The sequence below is a fragment of the Tupaia chinensis genome, unplaced genomic scaffold (assembly GCF_000334495.1).
Source record: "Tupaia chinensis unplaced genomic scaffold, TupChi_1.0 Scaffold138757_1, whole genome shotgun sequence".
NCBI classification, from domain to species: Eukaryota; Metazoa; Chordata; class Mammalia; order Scandentia; family Tupaiidae; genus Tupaia; species Tupaia belangeri.
In genome coordinates, this window is record NW_006198649.1 from 2713312 (window position 1) to 2736377 (window position 23066).

Genomic DNA, 23066 nt, shown 5'->3' on the forward strand with positions numbered 1-23066 from the left:
TATATATATATATAGTGAAATTTTGATAAGCCATAGTGAGAGGTTATGGTAGACTCTCCTGTAAATTATTTGAAGTATTATCACATTTTTATTTGTTTAATTTAGTTGTCAATAGTGGTTGCCACTATTTTTTTTTTTTCAATTTCACAAACGCAGAGTTTATTTGCAGACCAGAAATGAAAGTTACAAGAAATTATTTTCGATTATTCTTTTTTTGAGGAGAAATAAAAAACAGCTTCTCATCAAACTTTCGTTTATTGCCCTGGCATAAGCATTTCTTTCATGACTGAATATCAAGATGTCTGGGAGGGATACGAGGAGCTGTTAGGAAGCTTTATCATTTTCTATTCCTCTCTGGCTGTGTAAGAGTTTGAGTGAATAGATCTGAGAAGAATACATGATGTACCTTCTTCCCTATTGAAATCTGTAAATATTGAAATATGTATAAATTGCTCTCTCTAGGAAGTATTTGAGTTTCCCTGGGTCACAAGAATACCTTTACGAGGTCTAGAGACTTGGAGTTCTCAGGCTACTGAATTTAGAGGGAATTTAGAGGAAACTGGAGTTACTTTTTCCTAAGTTCATAGCAAACCTTTCAAAGATTTCACAAACAACCAGCTAAAGGGAAAGAATAAATGTGGCTAGAGAAGAAATCACTATTCCTTCTGGGTTTGCATACCCATCGAACCTAAGCAGTATATTAAATAATTAAATAAAAGATGTGGTCTGCAAGTAAACAGGAGAGAGATATGACATCAAAGTTAATGCCTTCTTTTTCCCTCTTGGCAGCTTCCTTTTGCTACAGGCTAAGTAATGGAAGATAGAAGTGAGAATTGACTTAGGTTACTTACAAAAACTTCCTAAGAACCACAGAAAGACCAATTGATTTTATATAATTTATATCTCATTAAATATTTTAACTGACATGGTAAAAAGAAAATGGAAGGAATAGGAACATTAAGAAAGTATTGGAAGGAGAGAGTGGTTTTACTTTCTCTTTTGCTTCTCCTTTTGATCCACAATTCCTGTCAGATCTTCCTTTGTAGTATCTCATTGCTATTCTTGGTGTTGCTGTGGTGTGTTTTCACTCACGTCTGTAGGCTTAGTTTTTCTTTTGGATTATCTGGAGGGAAAAGTCTAGTATTTCTCATTAGGCTTATCTTTATTTGGACGATATTATTTTTCTCTCTCTCTCTTCTTCTGGACTTTTAGCCTGAGGAAAGATTATCAGAAAACTTTTATATTCATTTGAAAAATTAGAGATTCCAATATCTTTCATTCTCAAAAATCACCCTAAGGGTAAAAGAAATTTTAATACTCGACTGACCAAAACCAAGTGAAGAACGACTGCAATTGAGGCACGAGAGGAAGAGGATTTCGTGAAAGAGGCATTTGTTTACTTATTTAAGGCACTTTCAACTATTTCTGTGGATTTCTTATATCACGAGACCCTCCTTCCTTGCCTGCTAAAGCAGGGGGTATTAATCTCCTTAACCACCTTGCCTCTACTGCCTACATAATTCTACATCCATTCATTATGTCTAATTCCATTGCCACTCTTCACCCTATTCAACTCTCCAGTGGTTCTCAGACTCCACACCAAGTCATGTGCTCAGTAAAGACAGGACCAGGTGTAAATGAGCAGGCTGTGCCTATTTCCACATATCACACAGTCCACTGGGCTAGCCTAGCCCTCCTCCCAAGGACTCAGTAACCTTATTGTTAGATGGGGAAACGGGAAGAAAAAAATATACCTCCTGTAGACATACTACTCTCCGTTCTGCTGTCTTGACCTCCAACCTCATTTCTTTCCCCATAACTTTCTTTTAAATACTATTTCTTAACCATTCTTCTTAATTTCAAAGTTAGTTTCTTTCCATCTAGTTTCCTCATTTCTTTTTTCTCGAAATTTCATCTAACGTTTTACTTTCCCCACATTTTTTCTCTTCTCACAAGTTATTGTTTTGTTTTGTTTTTTGAGTGTTTTTTTTGCTATCGGGTGCATGTGCTCTCCAGACAGACAGAGAGAGACGGAGAGACAGAAAGCGAGAAATCATCCCCCCTGGGGGGATGGCCACACCACAATCCCTTCTCTTCCATTCTCCTCTCAGGATCTTGGGCACGCACGCACACGCGCCCGGTGTGAGTTTAAGCCACCGGGTCCGGGACTTGAACTGTAGTCTACTATATGGGAGTCCAGCGACACAGCCATTACACTAACTGCTGGTCCCTCACAAGTTATTGTTTACTCCTATTTCTAACTTAAGAACTCCAGCACTAGAATTTTTTTTTGGAGAGGTTTTTCGCTATAGGGCGTGTGCACTCGCCAGCCAGACAGAGAGAGACATAGAGACAGAAAGCGAGAAATCACCCCCCTGGAGGGATGGCCACGCCGCAATCCTTTCTCCTCCATTCTCCTCTTGGGATCTTGGGAACACACGCACACGTGCTCGGCGTGAATTTTAAGCCACCAGGTCCGGGAAGCGAACTGCGGTCGACTACGTGGGAGTCCAGCGACATAGCCATTATGCTAACTGCTGGTTCCCCTCCAGCACTAGATTTAAAGTTCCATTACTGTGAAATCACTGAATTTTCAATTTTATTGACTATCTGAAATGCCATCCCCCATGTTCAAGGATTCATGATTTGGCTCTTCATGATCTCTAGCACTGCTCACTTGGACTCCCTGCCACTGACATGGAGCATTACCTGTGGAAGCAAGGAGCAAGATGGTGATAGAGAGTAATCGTAATTCTTTCTATTTGGAATTTTTTGGCATCCTAAACTCACTTCAAATATACTATAAGTTAGATAAAGTACATTATGATATAAACTGTTATAGGCTTGTCTAGGAATATTATAGCTATTTAAAATAACTTTCACAGAAAAATGTATCCTGTTTTCCAAATGAAGAGATTATAAGACATCTTTTGGAACAAAGTTAATAAGAGTCTGCAGATAATGAAGTGGAAATCGAAGCATAAATGATTAATATAATTCTTTTTCTTTTAGTCTAATTGTTGTACATGTGCTTGCCAGAAATATAGAGAAATATGGAACTCTCTAATGGGGTGTCATCAACTGCCATCTCTTCTTCATATCTCTTTCCTAGCAGAGTTTAGGGACACATACACAAATACCTACCAGTAAAGTAAGGCTGGGATTAAAATCCCAGCCAGTGGACCAACAGTTAGTGTAATGGCTATGTCGCTGGATTCCCACGTAGTTGACAGCGGTTCGAGTCCCGGACCCGGTGTCTTAAACTCACACCGGGCGCATGTGCGTGCGTGCCCAAGATCCCGAGAGGAGAATGGAGGAGAAGGGATTGTGACGTGGCCATTCCCCCTGGGGGGTGATGGGTGATTTCTCGCTTTCTACCTCTCTGTCTGGCGAGCGCATGTGCCCTATAGCAATATAGCAAAAACCTCTCCAAAAAAAAAAAAAAAAAAATCCACGCCAGCCATGGGGATCCAGCTCCCTTAACCAGCGGGCTACAGAAAAGGCCTAACATCATTATTTTCTATGCTAAATACTCCACTTACTGTCCCCAATGAGAAATAATTGAACATACAAATTAATTTAAACAAATATTGAAGAGTTTTTGCTTATTTCGAATAAAAGAAAAGACTATTTTTCCTGTTTTGGAACAATATATTTATCTCCACTCATAATAGCATTATCTATTTTATATGCTAAGATGTTATTTTTAATGAAGAAAACAGTGAAGCAATTATAATTGCAAATTGTAAATAAAACATTTATTCTAATCATCATTTAAACACAAATAAGTATGCAATTTCAAGATATAATTAAATATAATAAGAACCGTACATTATAAAATACAAATGACATATACACCCTTGAGTAAAATTTGCATATCGTAAGGTAGCTTTTTAACCATTTACAATTGATATAATTTCTATTTATAATTAAATAGACTCTTTAAAATATCAACACTAGTAAAAGTGGCATAATCAAACAGCTCTTCAGGTTGTACATTAATGTAATCAACCTGTGGAAATTTGAATCTAAAATAAAAATCTCACCTAAGTTGATTTAATATACGTTGCATGCCCTGCACCTGTTCACAACATATTGCTGGAAACTATTATATGTTAATGAATGGGTGAGTGATTAGAAAGCAATAGCTAATTAGGAATAAACTATTCTAAATAAAGTTTATATAATGACAGTAGCATATTAAGGCTGATTTTTATCCAAGTACTGCAGGGAGTGGGAAAACATTTTCATAACAATAGGGATAAGAAATACTACACTTACATGTTCCTTGGCCTGTGGTATCTATATTTTCCACACTGAATGTTAATAATATGCTATGTAAAGGAGTATGGCATAGCATGGAGGGCTTTCTAGTTGCTCTCAGCTGTTCAGTGGTTACCCTTGCCCATCTCTCTCAATCTCTCTCTCATTCATAGCAGGGAATACTTCACTTTATAGTCACCAGATTGGGATTTCTTAGTAGGCATTTAATCAGAAATTTGCCTAATGCCATAAACTTCTACTAGTGAAGTGGAAAGGAAAGAAAAATTCTAGCAGCATTCATTTTTCTTCAGTGTTGATTCATTGCTGGACTGGTTTTACCACGGTGTACAAGGTGTACTTTGTGCTCATATGGATCTTAGAATCCAGTGGGGCTTCAGGTACATAAACAAGAAGTTGCAATGCAGTATGATAAGTATCACAAAAGAGAGGAAGAATCATGTGACAGGGGAAGACAGAAGAGCTTTTATCCCATGGTTGGAGTTGGGGGGCCAGGGGTCAAGACTGATTTCCTCAGAATTAAAAAGCAGTATCAAATTAAATTATATCAATTAATTAAAGCACTCAAAAATATAAAAAAGCAAAGTCATTTTCTGTCTCATCTATCCACTTATTTATTTACCTGCTTTTTGTAGTTTCAACTTGTGCCACTATTGAGTTCCGCTGTGCAGATGGGACTTGCATTCCAAGATCAGCACGATGCAACCAGAACATAGACTGCGCAGATGCTTCGGATGAAAAGAACTGCAGTAAGATATTCCACTACCTTTTGTTTGTTCATGCCTGGGCACCTTTAGCATTGCATTGAACACTGTCCAACTTTTTACTGAACCTCGTCCAGAACTGATATGTAATTAACCCCTGTTGTGTAGGATAATTGCATATTTACTTCTCAAATGAAATTAACATTTCTTCTGTCTATGACCTACATGGAAGGCTCATAAACTTTGCAAATGAGATGTTTTTCAATTTTTTTTTCTGTTTACTTCCTTCTAGATAATACAGACTGCACACATTTCTATAAACTTGGAGTGAAAACCACAGGGTTCATAAGATGTAATTCTACCTCACTGTGTGTTCTGCCAACCTGGATATGTGATGGGTCTAATGACTGTGGAGACTATTCAGATGAATTAAAGTGCCCAGGTAATTTTAGAAAGAAAAACTGTCTTTACCGTGAAGGTTTAGATGATAGCTAGTGGTGTAAAATAAATTTGTTGATTTTTATTTTTTATATTCACTGATTGGCATTAAAACTAAAATGATACAGACTCAAAAGTAATTATCCTGTTCTAAACATGACACTATCCTTTTAAATGAGTTAAAAAGGATACTCAAGAAATCTATCCTAAATTTGGATCAATTTTCTTGTTCATGTTCAGTACATCATTAATTCTTTTTTAAATTGGTGATTAAGTATTTAAAATGTGTAATCTATAAAGCTTCAACAGAAATATTAGACTAGAAATAACTATTCATAGACTAGAAAGAGAAAGAAAGTTTTTTATTACTAGCTTTGTTCTGTTATTATAGCTGGTATATTCATGTTAGGCTGTTGGGTGTAGTTTACAGAATTTTTTGTAGTTTGAGTAATAGTTATAATTATTAGATCAAGGTCAAATAGGTATATTTACATCCTATTATCAACTTTTGCTACCTACATAAATAACCTCTAAAAATGTCTATATTCTTAGAATACTGCCTTCTATGAAAGATCTTGACTCTTTGTTTCTTTTTGAGGACACTGAAATAAAAACTATTGGTACCTGACAGTAGACATGTTATAGGACATTATTAAATTTGGTTTCATGCTGCTGTTTGCTCCTTCCCATCCCGTGGCTATGTTCATATTTGCATATTTAATCGACAGGCAACATGTTCTTGAAATGATTTAATAAATTATATCTATCACTATTTTGTACACTAGTTTCCACAAACACACACAATCTGCCATGGAAAACTGATTTTATGAAAGATCAGTATTAATGAGCAATAACAGATTCTATTTTTTCTGCTTAACATGTGTAATATTCTGTGATGATATTTTTGTTTTTCCTGGATTTAAAAGAGTATCTGCATCTCAGAGTGAGTAAGTCCATTTCTGGACTCTTGGTTATTGCTCACAGTAGCTCTTCCACATTTAAAACAGTTTTATTTTTAATTATGTAAAAAAAAAAATAATGAAGAAATACAGAAATGCTTCTTTAGACTTACGGAACACAACTGTCAATTGAATGTTCTTTCCAGCAAATATTCTTTACCTTATTATGACTTATATTTTTGAAATTATCTTGAATGCAGCATATAATACATACTCACTAAGCACACATTTTATTTCCTGTTTTGTGGACTTTATCTCTTCCTAGTTTTAATAAAATATTTTAAAAGTTAACTTTCAATCCTAATGGACAACTGTGATTTTTATATTGGGTAAGAAGGAAAGGGATATTCATGTAGAGTTTTGAGACAGATGAATAGACAGGAAGGAATTCAGCAATTGGACAGTCTAAATAATTCAGCTCATTCTAAGCAACAGTCTAAGAACTGAGACGTGAAACACATTCAAGACTCTTGGTGTAATGTGAATTCACTCCAAAGCATGTTTTCACCTTTAATTAGATCAACATCATTCACATTTTAAAAATGAAATGAGAGTAAGGACCAGCAGTTAGCATAATGGCTATGTCGCTGGACTGCCATGTAGTTGACCGCGGTTCACATCCCAGACCCGGTGGCTTAAAACTCACGCCAGGCGCGTGTGTGCATGTCCAAGATCCCAAAAGGAGAATGGAGGAGAAGGGATTGCCAGAGTGGCCATCCCCCCGGGGGTGATTTCTTGCTTTCTGTCTCTCTGTCTCTCTCTGTCTGCCTGGTGCACACGCCCTATAGCAAAAACCTCTTCAAAAAAAAAGAAATGAGAGTAACTTTTGTTATCTTAAAATAGTCATAGTGGAACATTATATGTGATAGGCATGAATGATCTATAATTTGTTCTCTAAATATATATGAGTCAATCTAAAATTATGTAGACCTGATGGTGAAAGGGGACAGATGACAATGAGTAAAGAAAAGATCACTATTTTATATGCATTTTTGAAGATAATAATAATAATAATACTTCATAACCTAAAAATATTATTTACAAAATAATTTTACAGACATTTTAAATTTTCCTTATATTTTTTCGAAGTATAATTTTAGAGATTCTAATACAACTTGTTTTTCTTCACTAAAAGAGAGAATATTTGTCTAAATCTTACTGAAGCATACTCAAAAAGAAGATAGTAGGAAATAGTAGAAATACTAAAAATCCACACTTTTTTTTAGTAAAGATCAACCGGTTGTTTTAATTTTGTTATTTATTTTGTTATGGACAGAGAATTAAGAATATGTTCTACCAAAATAAGACATTTTGGCCTTAGGATCACTTGCTTTAGAGTCTACTCAGGTACTTTACTTTTTCATTAAATAAACTCCATTTTTTTTTCTCTATAAGAGACAAAGAGAGAGAAAGGGAAAAGGAGAGAGAACAAGATAGTTATTTTTAACAGATGTTTGCAATCCTCCTGCTCGAGACTCTCCATTAGCTAGGATTGTAGGTGTGCCTCACTGCAACCAGAATGTTCAGTTCCTTGGTTTTAGGACCTTGGCACTCTTGAGGAAAATCTTCACTACTTTTAAAAAGTTTGTCTGTTATTTACATCCTTAGTTTAAGGTGTGTTAATATTTTATCTATCTATATATCTATATAAGTTTAAGGTTAATTTAAATCATGTGACATTACATTCTGTATTTCATCACAGTTCAAAACAAACATAAATGTGAAGAAAATTATTTTGGTTGTCCTAGTGGAAGATGCATTTTGAATACCTGGATATGTGATGGTCAGAAAGATTGTGAGGATGGACTTGATGAATTCCATTGTGGTGAGACATTATATCATTCCTTAATTTTATAAGCCACACTCATATTTTTATGGTTATTGGTTATGTTTTATTACATAGGAATTTTATATGCATAATCATTAACTGATTTTTTTAATTGCCAAAGAGCATATGTACTCGCCAGAGACAGAGAGAAAGCTGAGGAGAGAGAGAGTGAGAAATCACCCTCCACGGGGAATGGTTTTATATGTGTTATCATTAACTGATTTTTTTTTAATTGCCAAAGGGCATATGTACTCGCCAGAGACAGAGAGAAAGCTGAGGAGAGAGAGAGTGAGAAATCACCCTCCACGGGGAATGGGCACTCCACAATCCCTTCTCCCTCATTTCTCCCTCCTTTTGGGATTTCGGGCATGTTTGCACAGGCACCCAGTATTTCTCGCGCTGTCGGTTTGGGGATTGAACCTACTCAGACATATGGGATCCAGACACCTTAACCACCAGACCACGTATTACACATGTCAATAATGCAAAACATTAAGAATTAAGATAACCGGAAGAACTTAAAAAAGAATAATAATCTCTTGTCCCAGTCATTATTGTTTTAAACTTTTCTGTTTCTCTTAAATAGTTACCTTTGTTCATCTAAATGATGTATTTATACTTTCATTTCCTGATTTATTGACTTTAGGTGGCATTTAATATATTTACTTTCCACTATAAAAATAAATATTTGAAGCACACACTATTCATTATACTCCCTCTACCTGATATAGCAATTATATTATTATTCTAAAATTTTGTATAAATTACATGTATAGCTTTAAAAAATAAACTTCTATTTCTTTAAACTCTTATTCTGCACACAACTCCCTAATTTATTACTATGTGTATAAATTTTAGTTTACACTGTAAAGGTAAGAAAGCATTTTAAAATTTGTTTTATAAAGTATGTGGATTTCATGATTAGCCATCTAAAAAAATCCTATAGAAAAACAGAGCACATATTCACTATTTTCTTTTAACACAAATAACATACACTGTGGTGAATAGACAGAGTAGAAAAAAAGATTAAAAATGGATCTTCTGTGAAATGTCAAACTCCCTTAAAAGTAAATGTCATCATGAAATGTGAAGGTCCATTTTGTTTGATTAAGATGCCATATATCTTTACATTAGAGCCTGATTCCGAACAAGGCTAACAGAAAACTTCAAAAGTGGTTTATGTGGATTCATAATTTCTGAACAGAAAGCTATTATATGATTACAGCTTCTTAGATTCTATTTTTTTCCAGGTTTCAGTTTTCTAAATTTCCCTCATTTTGCAGCTAATCTTAACATGTAAAATAATAAATTCAAAGTTTTAAGATAGTTTGTAGGGTTGTCCTGTGGCCTAATGGTTAAGGAAGCTAATTCCCAAAAGGCTGACTGTGGTCTGAATCATGGCCCCAGTGTCTTGAAAAATACACTAGACATGTGTGTGTGTGCATACCCCAAATCCTGAAAGGACTGAGAAATGGAGGAGAGTGGATTACAGTGTGACCACGCCCCATTAGGGGACTTCTTCCCACCCTCTGGCAAGTGCACATGCTCTCTGGCAATTGAAAAAAAAAAATGGTTTTACAGACTCAAAATTAAAATAGTTATTTTTAATAATAATTTATATTTTGAACATTTTTAATTGGGATCATTTTATTTTTGGGTGTTTCATGGTGATAATTATGCCCGGTGGAGATGTTGAAAGTAGAAAAGAAGAATATCAAGTTGGCATTGGAAAGAAATGAACCATGCTATTATACACAAATAATATGGTAACCAAAAAGTCATCATTCCAATGAATTTGGTTGTTATTAGTCAGATGTAATAAATATGCTTAAATGTTTCCAAGTGAGTGACACAAAAGCGCCAACATCTTAGGTATGTATAGGTAGGAAACTGTTGGCTTGTAAGCTAAAATCTCCTTAATCATCTTGCTTTAAAACAAAACAAGCAGGGACTAGCAGTTAGCATAATGGCTATGTTGCTGGACTCCTATGTAGTCAACAATGGTTCGAGTCCTGGACCCGGTGGCTTAAACTCACACCGCACGTGTGTGCATGTGTGCCCAAGATCCCGAGAGGAGAATGGATTGTGGCATGGCCATCCTCCCTGGGGAGCGATTTCTCGCTTTTTGTCTCTCTGTCTCTGTCTTTCTGGCGAGTGTACACGCCTATAGTCAAAACCTCTCCAAAAAAAGAAAAGAAAAGAAAAGTAAAAAAAAAAAAAGCAAACAAACAAACAAAAAACAGGGTCAGCAGATGCTGTGCTGGTTAAGGTGTTGGACTTCCACATGAGGGACTAGGGCTTCAATCCCAGACCAGACTCAACGACTTGACAATCATTCCGGGAGTGTGTCGGGGTGGGCCCAAAATTCCAAAAGGAGAATGGAGAAGAACTGCAGCATGACCATCCTCCCTTGTTGGGGCAGTGGGAAGGGATTTCTCACCTTCCTTCTCTCTGTCTCTCTCCAGTAAACACACACACCACATGGAAAAAAAAATATATATATATATATCTAGCGATCAGTGTACCATACCATATCGCTACTTTACTTAGGATATAATTTTTTCTGTTAGTACAAAAATTGATTACGGGATGACTGGACTACAACTGGAATACTCATTTTTTTTTTAATCTGCATACCGTGTATTTTTGAAGAATGACAACCTGGGAATATTCTTAGAGGAGAGTGGCCAGAATAATTAGTAGGTCAAAGGCAATATGAAAATTATGTTAAGGGAACATAGTTGCATAACCTGTAAAACAGGGAACATGAAAGCAATTGTCAACATTGTATCAAGGCATCAAAGAGAAGAAATATGTCTCTTCTAAAAACAACTTTCCCATTGTTAGATCAGTCCTTGAACGGTCACAACAGATTTTTTTCTCTCTCTTACACCTAAACCAAAGATTCTTGTTTGCTTTATAGATTCTTCTTGCTCTTGGAACCAATTTGCTTGCTCTACACAAAAATGTATTTCTAAACACTGGATTTGTGATGGAGAGGATGACTGCGGAGATGGATTAGACGAAAGTGATAGCGTATGTGGTGAGTTGTTTCTCTGTGTTCTCATTCAGTTTTTAAGCACTAGGTATGCACTTTCATTTTGGAAAGACTAGCTTTGTTTTCCAATTTATTAAACTGTATGTTACATTCATTTATGCCTCTACATAGCTGTTTTTAACGTTTTATGATTTTCCCATTATTTTCACATGTACAGTTGTAAAATGTTTAGAATTTTTCCTGGGTATTGCCACAATAAATATATTTTTTTACATTTTATTTCTAATTTTAGAGTAAGTCTCAATGATTGAGAATAATCATTTAAATGATCGAGCTTTTTTTTATGACTCTTAGCATAATTACCAAATTGCCCTCCAAAATTAGTATACTAATTTATAATGCAACAAATTATGTGTGCTGTGTATGTGTTTTATAATGATCATTATTACCAAATTGTTTTGAATGAGAAGTGAAGGAAGGTGGCTATTTCATATGACTTTTAATTTAATTTAATTTAATTTTTGTTTTAGAGAAATTTTTGCTATAGGGTACATGTTCTCGCCTGAGAGAAAGAGAGACACAGAGAGACAGAAAGTGAGACTAGAGAAAGAGAGACACAGAGAGCTAGAAGTGAGAAATCAACCCCCAGGGGAGATGGCTACACAGCTATCCCTTCTTGATTCTCCTCTCAGGATTTTGGGCATGCACTCACACATGCATGGCATGTTTTAAGTTGGGTCTGGGATGTAAACCGCAGTCAACTACATGGGATTGCAGTGACATATCCATTTTGCCATCTGCTGGTCCCTGCATATGACTTTTAAATGTACTTTAAAACTCACCTTTGTAGAATGAAGGTGTTATTGTCAAATCTCTATAAGAGGGGATTTCAAAAAGTTCATCATAAAATGAAATAAAGTTAAGAGTTGATTTTTGTGCAAGTATTTTTGAAATCTATGTGTTTCTTTTTAAATAATACATTTCCCATGGACCTTTGGAGACTGCATATATTTACCTTCTACTTGTCAACTACAAAGCCTGTTTAACTGCTTTTTCATAATCAGAAATATTTTTAAAGGTACTTAAATAGAATAATTAACTGGATTTTCTAAAGGGTAAAAGAAAGAAACAAACTTCCATATATTTGTTACAATTGGACAGGTGTTTTACAAATTTATTTCTGTGTGTACACATCTGTATTTCTGTCTGACTCATTTTCAAATACATATTTATATATGTAGCTACATATTCCTTACTGATATTAGTTCTGTTTGGTCACTGTTATCCTCATTTTAGAGAGAAGAACCTGAGACCTAAAATAAGGTTCACATATAGAGTTAGGTATACTTAACACCTCTCTTAAATTTCAAGGGTTATGGCCTGTTATTTAGCTCACTATCATAGAGACAAATGTAGTATTCTGTAGTGCTCAAGTTAAGCTAAATTTCTTTGTGGATAATATGAAATTGGAGATATTAGGCAATTTATTTGCTTCTATTTGAGCCCCTACAAATATACTTTTTATTCACAGAGCTAAAATGATTTATTGAATGTAAATATGGAAATATTACTATCAAAAAGCTCTCGGGACCAGCAGACGGTGTAGTGATTACTTCACTGGACTCCTACATGGCCAACTACGGTTTGAGTCCCAGACCCAGTAGCTTGAAATTCATGCCAGGCACATGTGTGTGTATGCCAAAAATCTCAAGAGAAGGGATTATGCATGACCATCCCCCATGAGGGCTGATTTCTTGCTTTCTGTTTCTCTCTGGAGAGTGCACACTTCCTATCACAAAAATCTCTCTCAAAAAAAAGCTCTAAAAGTGAAAAAATTAGTAATCAATTTGATGACTCACCAGTCTTTTTAGTTAATTTTTTTGCTGTTAATTTTTTTTTATTTTTAAAGAATTAATTATTTAACTTTATTTATTTATTCACTTATACTTTTTAAAAATTTGACCAGAGAGGGACAGAATGAGAGTGAGAAAGAGAGAGAAAGAGAGGGAGAGTGAGGAAGAAAGCCTTCAGGTCCAGGACTCAAACCACAGTCAGCCATGTGGGAGTCCAGTGCCTTCAAATACCATGCCACCTCTTGGTTCCAAGCTTTTCTTTCATTTTATGAAAAGGATTACACATTTGCAGTAAGATGAGCCTGTTTCCAGTCTCTGAAATCATCTTGCTTTTGACCATTTGTTTACCCTACTTTGCAGAGTTCCATGGACAGCTCTGTGCTTTTTAAGTGGACAAAGGACAAAAGCTCTAGAATCATACAGAGATGTGTTCTTCCGTATCTGTATTTTAAAGATTTGTAATCATGTGTGCTTCATTTTAGTCCTTATCGTATGGATTTCTTTTCTAGTTAAATGGGTACAAAAATGTCTATCTATGTAACTACTGTGATTATCCAAAATAATCAATGTGTACTGTACTCTGAGTTTATTCTCATTCTTTTTAGGTTTTATTCTTTTGCCTCCTTCCTTCTGTCAACATATTATTGTCATGTCTATATATATATATATATATATATATGTGTGTGTGTGTGTGTGTGTGTGTGTGTCTTGATAATGCTTTAAAATAAGATTAATATGGTAATAGAGGGCTATAGTCATGGCTAGTACTTAAAGGAGATGGACCCCATATGTTTTAATCCCCACTTTAACATCTTGAGAAACATGCTGGGTGCATGTGTGCAAGTGCCACAAATCCCAAAAGAATGGAAAAATTAAAAAAAAAAATAATTGTAGTATGACCACACCCCATAAGGGAGGGTTTTCTCCTGCTCCTCTTTTTCTCTCTCCCTGACTAGTACACTTACATTCTGGCAATAATAATAAAAAAAAGATAATGGACATGTTTATATGCTATCAAAACACCAAGTCTATTTAATTTAATTATAAGCTGCATTTTACAAACCAACTATGAAGCTGGTGACACATTAAAAATACTGCTTTAGAAAATATCAGTGAACTACACCAATACATTAGAATATTAAGGGAACCTAACTTTTCTAATTGTCTCAGTGGCTCCCAACCTTTATTACACAAAAGAACATTTTTCAGAAGTTTGTTAATGTAGTCTCTATCTTCACTTTCGAATATTCTCATGTAGGATGTAACACATTTTTTCTTAACATAGTGATTTTGATATGGGATATGGAGGATTTCCCTTCGAAAACTATGGTCTAGTCTCTCTCCATTCTACACTTAAAAAGGGAAAATAACAGAGATGAATAAATATCTCTGAGGTCACTCAGCTATCAGTAATGACAGTTAGGACAGAAGTAAATATTAAATAGGGTGTCATTATTGTCTGGATAAATTCACAAGAGAGTTCCAGTGGAATTCCATCAGCTTGTCTTCATTTTCCCTTGGGATTCTTTTCCCTGAGGAAGGCAATGCATCCCCAGATGGTAATGACAACTATGGAATGAAGCCATCAGTTTTTTCTTTGGCCCATTTTCTTCCCAATTGACTATAATGTTTTGGCATGTTCTTAACACAGAATCTGTTGAACACTGTCGAGGGAGCCAGAAAATTAGCTGCGAAGAGCCTTATGCCATTTTATAGCTAGAGATATCTTAGTAATTATCTAGTTATACCCCTCATTTCAAAGACAAGGGAATTTAGACGTTAGTCTTCTCCAAGGTCATATAGAATTAGATTTCTCGAGTACCAAATCAAGGCCCTTTCTATTATGACTAGTTTCAGAACAAATTAAAGTGATAATAGGGAAGCAGAAAGGAGTTTTACATTTATCAAAATTTCCTTGGTAGAAAGAATGTAGTTTATAAAGAAATGTCAAGCTAAATAGTAACTACACTCTAGAAATTAAACATTGAATTGAAAGTATACTAGTAAAAATATTTCATTTTCTTATGGCAAGCTTGAAAAGGTACATAGTAAAAAGTAATAGGAAAATAATTTCTGTAGGAAGCTAATTTTAGCATATAAATTACTAAACACATCATTGTTAGTGGCTAAATTTATTTTTAAATGGAAGCAATATTTATTTAATAGATTGTTCTCAGTTTTCTTCTTGTAATAGATACCAAATTACTCTGCATTCTGTGAAAGCACTGATCCTCAGTCAAATTGGCAGATCTGAATTACCTGGGGGCATTCCAACATTCACTTGCCATCCTTTCCTCAAGGCTATGGTATATCCAGGGTATTTATGTTGGAAAATTTCCCCCAAAGATTGCATTTTGGCTCCCCACTGCCACCTATAATCAATACATGCATTAAAAAGCATGTTCTTTTCAGAGCAATTCTGTGGCTGAAAAGTAAGGACATAAAATTCAATTAAAATGTATTGGTCACTATTTTAAATGTTTGGAAACAAACATTTCCATCTTGTAGTCAGTCATATTTTCAGAGATATTTTTAAACATTAGTAACTCTAGGGACCAGCTGTTGGGATAACGGCTGTTTCATTGGACTCCCATGTGGTCAACCACCGTTCAAGTCCCAGACCCAGTGGTTTAAACTCACACCAGGCAAATGTGCATGTGTGCCCAAGATCCAGAGAGGAGAATAGAGGAGAAGGGATTGTGGCATGGCCATCCCCACTGGGGAGTGATTTCTCGCTTTCTGTCTCTCTGTCTCTCGCTGTCTTTCTGGTGAGTGCACACGCTCTCTAGCAAAAACCTCTCAAAAATTAAAATTAAAATTAATAACTCTTAAAAACATGGTTTTCTGTCGTTTTTTGAAATTTCCAAAGGCTACGGGCATTCACCAGAGGTGGGGGGGGGGTCGAGAAAACCGCCCAATGAGGCACACAGTTACCCTTTTTTCTCCATTTCTCCATCCTGTCAGAATTTTGGGTATTCATGCATGTGTATCCAACATGTGTTCCAAGCCACCTGGACTAGGATTTGAACTGCTGTGTGTCATGTAAAGTCCAACTGCCCCCCAAATCACTTAACCACTGCACCAGAGACTAGCCCTAAAAACATCTGGTTTTTAGCATCTATTATAGGTAGCTTTTGGACATAGAAAATGGAAATTAAAAAAAAAAACTGTATGGGGGCTCATGTTACTGATTCACTCAAGAAATATTTCATATGAACAAGGTATTTGGTATTTATAACTATCAAAGGGGAGAGGGCAACATTCCAGGAGAGGATGATTTCAAAAACTGACACGAAGATCAAACAAGAGAAACTACATAAGACCCTTTGTATTTACAGTCAAAGTCAACAAATTGTGGGTTTTTTCTCTCCTGCTTTAAACATTTGAAAAACATCATTACACAACTAAAGGAACATTGAATGAATAGAGAGGAGAAAAGGTAGATGTTATTCACTAAGTATGTAAAAGCAAGGAAAATAGACATTCATTTATTCTTTTCAGCCATACAAGATTGGGAGTAACAATATGACATCAATGCTTAAGAGAAGGAGTTTAGGGATAAAAGGATTTTGACCCTAAGCTCAGAATAAGGAACCCTTTGCTGCTTTTGATTTTATGCAGACTTTCCAGCTTCTCTGAGATTCAATTTCCTTTTGAAATTAGACTAATAATAATTCTACTGGATTAGAGCTATTACAAAGATTAGCTAGGATGAGTTAATATGTTCAACACTTAACAATAAAAATGAAATTATTTCTATTATTATTATATCTTTATAGGTTTAGTCCTTTCTAAATGTTATCTCAGTTGATTCACAATTCTATGATATTGCTTTGTTACTTTTTTTTTTTTTTTTTTTTGGTTTGGAGAGGTTTTCTGTTTGTTTGTTTGTTTCTATAGGGCACATGCACTTGCCAGAAAGACAGAGAGAGACAAAGAGACAGAAAGCGAGAAATCACCCCCCAGGAGGGATGGCCATGCAGCAATCCCTTCTCCTCCATTCTCCTCTCGGGATCTTTGCCACACACGCACATGCGCCTGACATGAGTTTAAGTCACTGAGTCCAGGTCTTGAACTGTGGTCAACTACATGGGAGTCCAGCGACATAGCCATTATGCCAACTGCTGGTCCCTACTTTATTACATTTAAGAGAGGGAAAACTCATTTTTTCTATCATGTTTCTTTAAAAAAAGTATCACACTCTCAATTAGAAAAGAAGGTATTCTTATACACACACACACACACATACACACACATAAATGATTAGAGTTATATAGGGAAAGGATAATATTTGCTGATTTCAGATAACTATATTTCTTCCGTATAAGTAGCTTCCTGCTTCCCCTTCTTTCTATGGGGAGCCTAAAAGGTATTTTGCAGCAGACACACAGTGGTTTTTATCACAAATTTTTTCTTTGAGTTTCAGGTGCCATAACCTGTGCTGCCGACATGTTCAGCTGCCAGGGCTCCCACGCCTGTGTGCCCAGACACTGGCTTTGTGATGGTGAAAGGGACTGTCCGAATGGAAGTGATGAACTGTCCACAGCAGGCTGCGGTACGAACACTTGCCAGGGCTGTCACGGAACGCTGCTGCAGTATGCTTGGCTGTTTGTTTCTGTAGTACTCACCATACCACATTTCCCTTCACTTTCCCAATCCTTTGTCCCATAGGCAGTCTTAGACTCAATCAGGTGCAATGTTGTTGTCATAGTAGTAGGTTCAGCCGTCTCTCTAACTGCTGTTCAGAGAGTTTCAAACATGTGCAGCGGGATTACCCATTTTAAAACCATTTTGATGAGTGTAGGTTTATCATTCAATTCTGAGATAATATATCTATGCTATATGTGTGTGAGTGTGGAAGGTTTCAGATTTTCTTTTTAGTGGTTTTGGCCCCCTGTACCCCCCACCCACCGCTCCCCATGAAGGCGTTTAGATTGCCTATTACAGATACTCTGTAAATGGCTGCTCTGATCCTAAATAACTACTGATCAAAAGGTCAGTAAACACCTATTAGTCCTACAGATAGGATATTAACCCTTGGGTCAGGTAAAAATAGTATGGATATAGCTGAATGAATCTGTGGGATCAGAGGAACACCTTTACAGGTCAGACAATTTACTAAGTTTCTGATTCCTAGTCACCCTAGGAAATATTCAGGGAATTATTCAAGAGAAAAATGTAAATATATTCCTTTGTGTGATCTGCAAGGGAAGAAATGGATATTTGAAAGTTGATCCCAAGGTCACACAGGGGACCTGTTGAGCTGAACAATTTATCAGAGACAGTGTTGTGAACTCCACTTGGTAAAGTGAATTCTGCCAATCATCTTTCACCTGGCATTTTTCGCCTTCCAAACATTGTATTTTTAATCCACAATGTAAGTGTGTATGTATGTGGGTGTGTATACACTATGGATAATTAAAACAGAAAAGAAAAAAAGGAAACTTTGAGGCAAGCTTACTTGCACAGAACTCACGCTTATTGTAGAATAAATCACTTTGATCTTGAAGCTGATATGTGTGTCTGTAAAGGTCAATGAGGCCACTGAGGGCTACATAATAAAGGATTATGCATCAGTTCAGGGATCCAGATGGTCCCAGTATGCTGTTGCTATTGTAGCAAGTTAACACTCTGGGAGGCATATTAACACTTTTGGACCACATGGGTACCATTAAGTAAATTATGCTAAAATGCAGCAAATTGTACTCTAGTGACCTGAAAGTGTTAATGCCGAATAAGTCACTGTTGCTCAGTGTTTTAAAGAATAATTCATGTATTAGAATTGGTATAACCCACTTGAGTTTTTCAAGCTGTCATACAGTTCAAAGTTAAAGGAGTTTTTAGTAACTCTGGGTTTTTTATTTCAATAGACTTTTTAAAAATAGTATTTTGGTATTATAATTCTCCTGCCTCAGCCTCCTAGCTGGGACCATTTGATTGTACCATCACATATGGCTTTTTTTTCCCCCAGACATATCTTGCTGTGTTGTACAGGCCAGCCTCAACTTTACAATCCTCCTACCTCAACCTACTCTAGTCACTGACTTTACAGGAGCATACTACCATGTCTGGCCCTTAGGTTGGGTCAGGACTCAAACCTAGGTCTCCCACAGAGTCCCAGCCTGGGGATCATGTGTCTTAGCAGCACATGACACTGAGCTGAGCATATCATAGGCAATTTTAAATGCAGTTTCTGCATGGACTCCACATAGTTTTTAAAAATTCATTTGTAGAAAATAAATTTACTTGATCAAATTCAAAAAATCTTTTTGTATACCTATTTGCTCTATGTTAGTAATTACTGAGAAGAATGTAGAAATTCTTTGGTTGATGAGCTCTAGGGCAGTCTGGGAATAAATAGCAAACCGACAGGCATATGGAAGAACAATTATAATAACTTAAATATTAGCATAATATATATAGATACTGGCCATCACAATGAAATATAATGTACAACAAAGATGTAGAACTATTATATGTAAATTAGAAATTATAATATAACTATTATTAAAAAATCCTAGGTAACTCATGGAAGTATTTTTAAAAAATAAGTAGTATTGGGACCAGCAGTTAGCGTAATGGCTATGTTGCTGGACTCCCACATAGTCGACCGCGGTTCGAGTCCCGGACCCGGTGGCTTAAACTCACACCGGGCACGTGTGCGTGCGTGCCCAAGATCCCAAGAGGAGAATGGAGGAGAAGGAATTGCAGCATGGTCATCCTCCCTGGGGGGTGATTTCTCGCTTTCTATCTCTCCGTCTCTCTGTCTGTCTGGCAAGCGCACGTGCCCTATAGCAAAAACCTCTAAAAAAAATTTAAAAAACAAGTAGTATTGTTAAAAAATACATAATTTGGGACCAGCAGTTAGTGTAATGGCTATGTCTCTGGACTCCCATGTAGTCACCCACAGTTCGAGTCCCAGACCCAGCGGCTTAAACTCATGCCAGGCTCATGTGCATGTGTGCCCAAGATCCAGAGAGGAGAATAGAGGAGAAGGGATTGCAGCATGGCCATGTCCCCCTGGGGGGTGATTTTTCGCTTTTTCTCTTTCTGTCTCTCTCTGTCTTTCTGGCAAGCACACACACCCTATAGCAAAAACAAACCAAACTAAACAAAAACAAAAACAAAACAAAACTCTCAAAAAAATAACATAATTTATGGAATGGCAGAGAAAAAAAGAGGTGCTTCATGGAGAGGAAAGTGCTTATTAATACATGGAGGAGAGAAAATAAAAGAATCTAATTTTTTTAACGTGCATATTATATGTAAATTATTGTCATAGGCACTTTTATTTGCATAACTAAGTCATCAGAATTCCCACAATAGTACAGTGAACTGTTTTGGGGATCTGCCAAAAATAAGCATTATATTTGAAATTTAAAGAGTACCTAGGAATTTACCGACTATCTAAAATGAGCACGTTCAGTTCACGAAATTTATAGTCCTTACAAGGAATTTATCAGCTAGAGTTCATTATCCCCACTAAACAGATGAAGAAACAGATGTACTGAAATGCCTTCCTCAAGGAAACAAGGCAGCACTGCTTTCTTCAAAGCCTTCGTCTTTTGAGTATTCTACAATGACATCCAGCAGGTTCTTCTGTTATGTTTTTGTTTTGTTTTGTTTTTTATTTGTTTGTTTGTTTAGTTGTTTGAGCGGTTTTTGCTATAGGGGGTGTGTGCTCGCCAGAAAGAAAGAGACAGAGAGACAGAAAGCAAGAAATCACCTCCCAGGAGGGATGACCATGCCACAATCCCTTCTTCTCCATTCTCCTCTCGGGATCTTTGGTCAGACATGCACACACACCTGGTGTGAGTTTAAGCCACCACTGGGTCCGGGACGCAAACTGTGAGTGACTACATGGGAGTCCAGCGACAGCCATTATGCTAACTGCTGGTCCCTACATCCAGCAAGTTCTTGATATTTGTGATATTTTAAACCTTGCGTTCTAACATAGCATTTACCCTTTAAATATAGGAAAGGATCCCAGAAAATATTGAAATGGTCCTTTCATATCTAATGTTGTATGCATATGATATTAAAGCATATTTCTTCTGCACAAGTTACCTTCTTTTGCACTCTTGCTGGCGTTTCATTGCACATTTGGATCAACCATTTCCCCACTGGCGAGGGCACTTGCTGGAGTGCTACTCTCACGGAGCAGTATTCCTAAAGGATCGCTGTTTTGTTTCATGTAGCAGTATTCCTACTTTTTGGCATACTTACAGTGGCACTCGTTACCCCATAGATTTGATCTTTGCTTAGTTCAATGCCCTGCTCATGAAGTCTAACATTTCATTTTCTTTTCAAAAACAGGAACCTTCTCAGCCCTCTTGGTTTCCTTTTCACTTCCATTGTGAACATGAGCACTTGCTGGTCTTTCCAGGGCCGTTTTACGCAAGGAAGCAATATATCTCTCTCTTAACTGCACTATACCAGCATGAATAGAGGAAAAACGCCTACCATTATGGCTGAGTGATTTTCTCCCCCATTTTGAACCTTTGAAATTATATCCAGCACATTTAGACATTGCTACATGGCCTGAAATTTTAGGGTTACTCTGGAATATTTGAATTCATAATACATAAACTTTTGATTATATATATTCTTATTTATGCCTTCTAAGATTTATGACATTATTAGATTATCTAATATAGTGAATATACACAGTTTCTATTTTTTGAATAGCTGTTATTTATTGGCTATAATTTCAAACAGCCTCCAAACTCTCAAGATGTGAGAAGAAACAATATATGCTTATCTAACTATGTTTTGTGATGTCTCTCTCAGCTCCCAATAATACGTGTGATGAAAATGCTTTCATGTGCCATAATAAAGTTTGCATTCCCAAACAATTTGTTTGTGACCATGATGACGACTGTGGAGATGGCTCTGATGAGTCAGTGCAGTGTGGTGAGTAGATCTAAGTCTTTCATGGAGGAATTTCTCAGGCCAAGAGTCTTTTTCAAATGACTCTTGGAATGTATAAATATGTAACAAACACACACTTTTTAAAAAAAGTTTTTCCTATAGGGTGTGTGCCCTCAGCATAGAGAGAGAGAGAGACGGGGTGGAGAATGTGAGAAATCACCCCTCCCAGGGAGATAGCCATGCTGCAATCCCCTTTCTTTCATTCTCCTCACAAGATTTTGGTCACACACACACATGTGCCTGGTGTGTTTTTCAAGCCACCAGGTTTGGGACTCAAGCCATGCAGTCTATCATGTGGGATACAGCTGCTTTAACCACCATGTTCCCAGCCAGCTTACCTATTTTTCTTTCTTTCTTTTCTTTTTTTTTGAGAGCTTTTCACTATAGGGCGTGTGTGCTCGCCAGACAGACAGAGAGAAACACAGAGACAGAAAGTGAGAAATCACCTCCCAGGGGGGATGGCCATGCCACAATTCCTTCTCCTCCATTCTCCTCTTGGGATCTTGGGCACGCACGCACACGCGCCAGGTGTGAGTTTAAATCCACCGGGTCCGGGACTCGAACCGCGTTTGACTACGTGGGAGTCCAGCGACATAGTCATTATGCTAACTGGTGGTTCCCAACCTATTTTTCAATGTCATTAAGGGGTAGTAAGTTGAGTAAGTAACAGATGCCCTATTTTTCTCTTGAACTTTAACATTGTTATGCAATTTTTTTGAAACCACACCTACTCATAATAGTGTATTCTGATCAATAGCCATATCAGAGACTATTTATAAAAATATTTTAGTTTTAAGTATTTAAAAGTACTTAGACATATTATATTAAAGATACTATATGACTGGCTTAGTCAATGTCATAGCTAAACAAAATATGAGTGAGAAAAAGGAATACTATTCTGAGTTATCTGATAATTTGAATACTTAACATTTCTCTTTGCTTTATCTTTTTATCCCCATACAGATGTATTACATTTTGACAGTATTATTATAAAATTTATTTTGTCTGTACGTGTATATTTATCTAACCATTATATATATGTACAAATATTTTACAAACTTCACAGAAAATGCA

At 36.3% G+C, this 23066-nt stretch overlaps 1 protein-coding gene across 1 annotated transcript in view; it reads left to right on the top strand.

The window, feature by feature from the left end:
- Positions 1-23066, top strand: part of LRP1B (LDL receptor related protein 1B) — a 1871701-nt gene that overhangs the window by 1559159 nt on the left and 289476 nt on the right. The window contains exons 52-57 of the mRNA XM_027765590.1: positions 4917-5030; positions 5278-5427; positions 8085-8207; positions 11134-11253; positions 17488-17616; positions 21852-21974. Coding sequence (XP_027621391.1) covers positions 4917-5030; positions 5278-5427; positions 8085-8207; positions 11134-11253; positions 17488-17616; positions 21852-21974 — 759 coding nt within the window. The remainder of the gene's footprint in view (positions 1-4916; positions 5031-5277; positions 5428-8084; positions 8208-11133; positions 11254-17487; positions 17617-21851; positions 21975-23066) is intronic.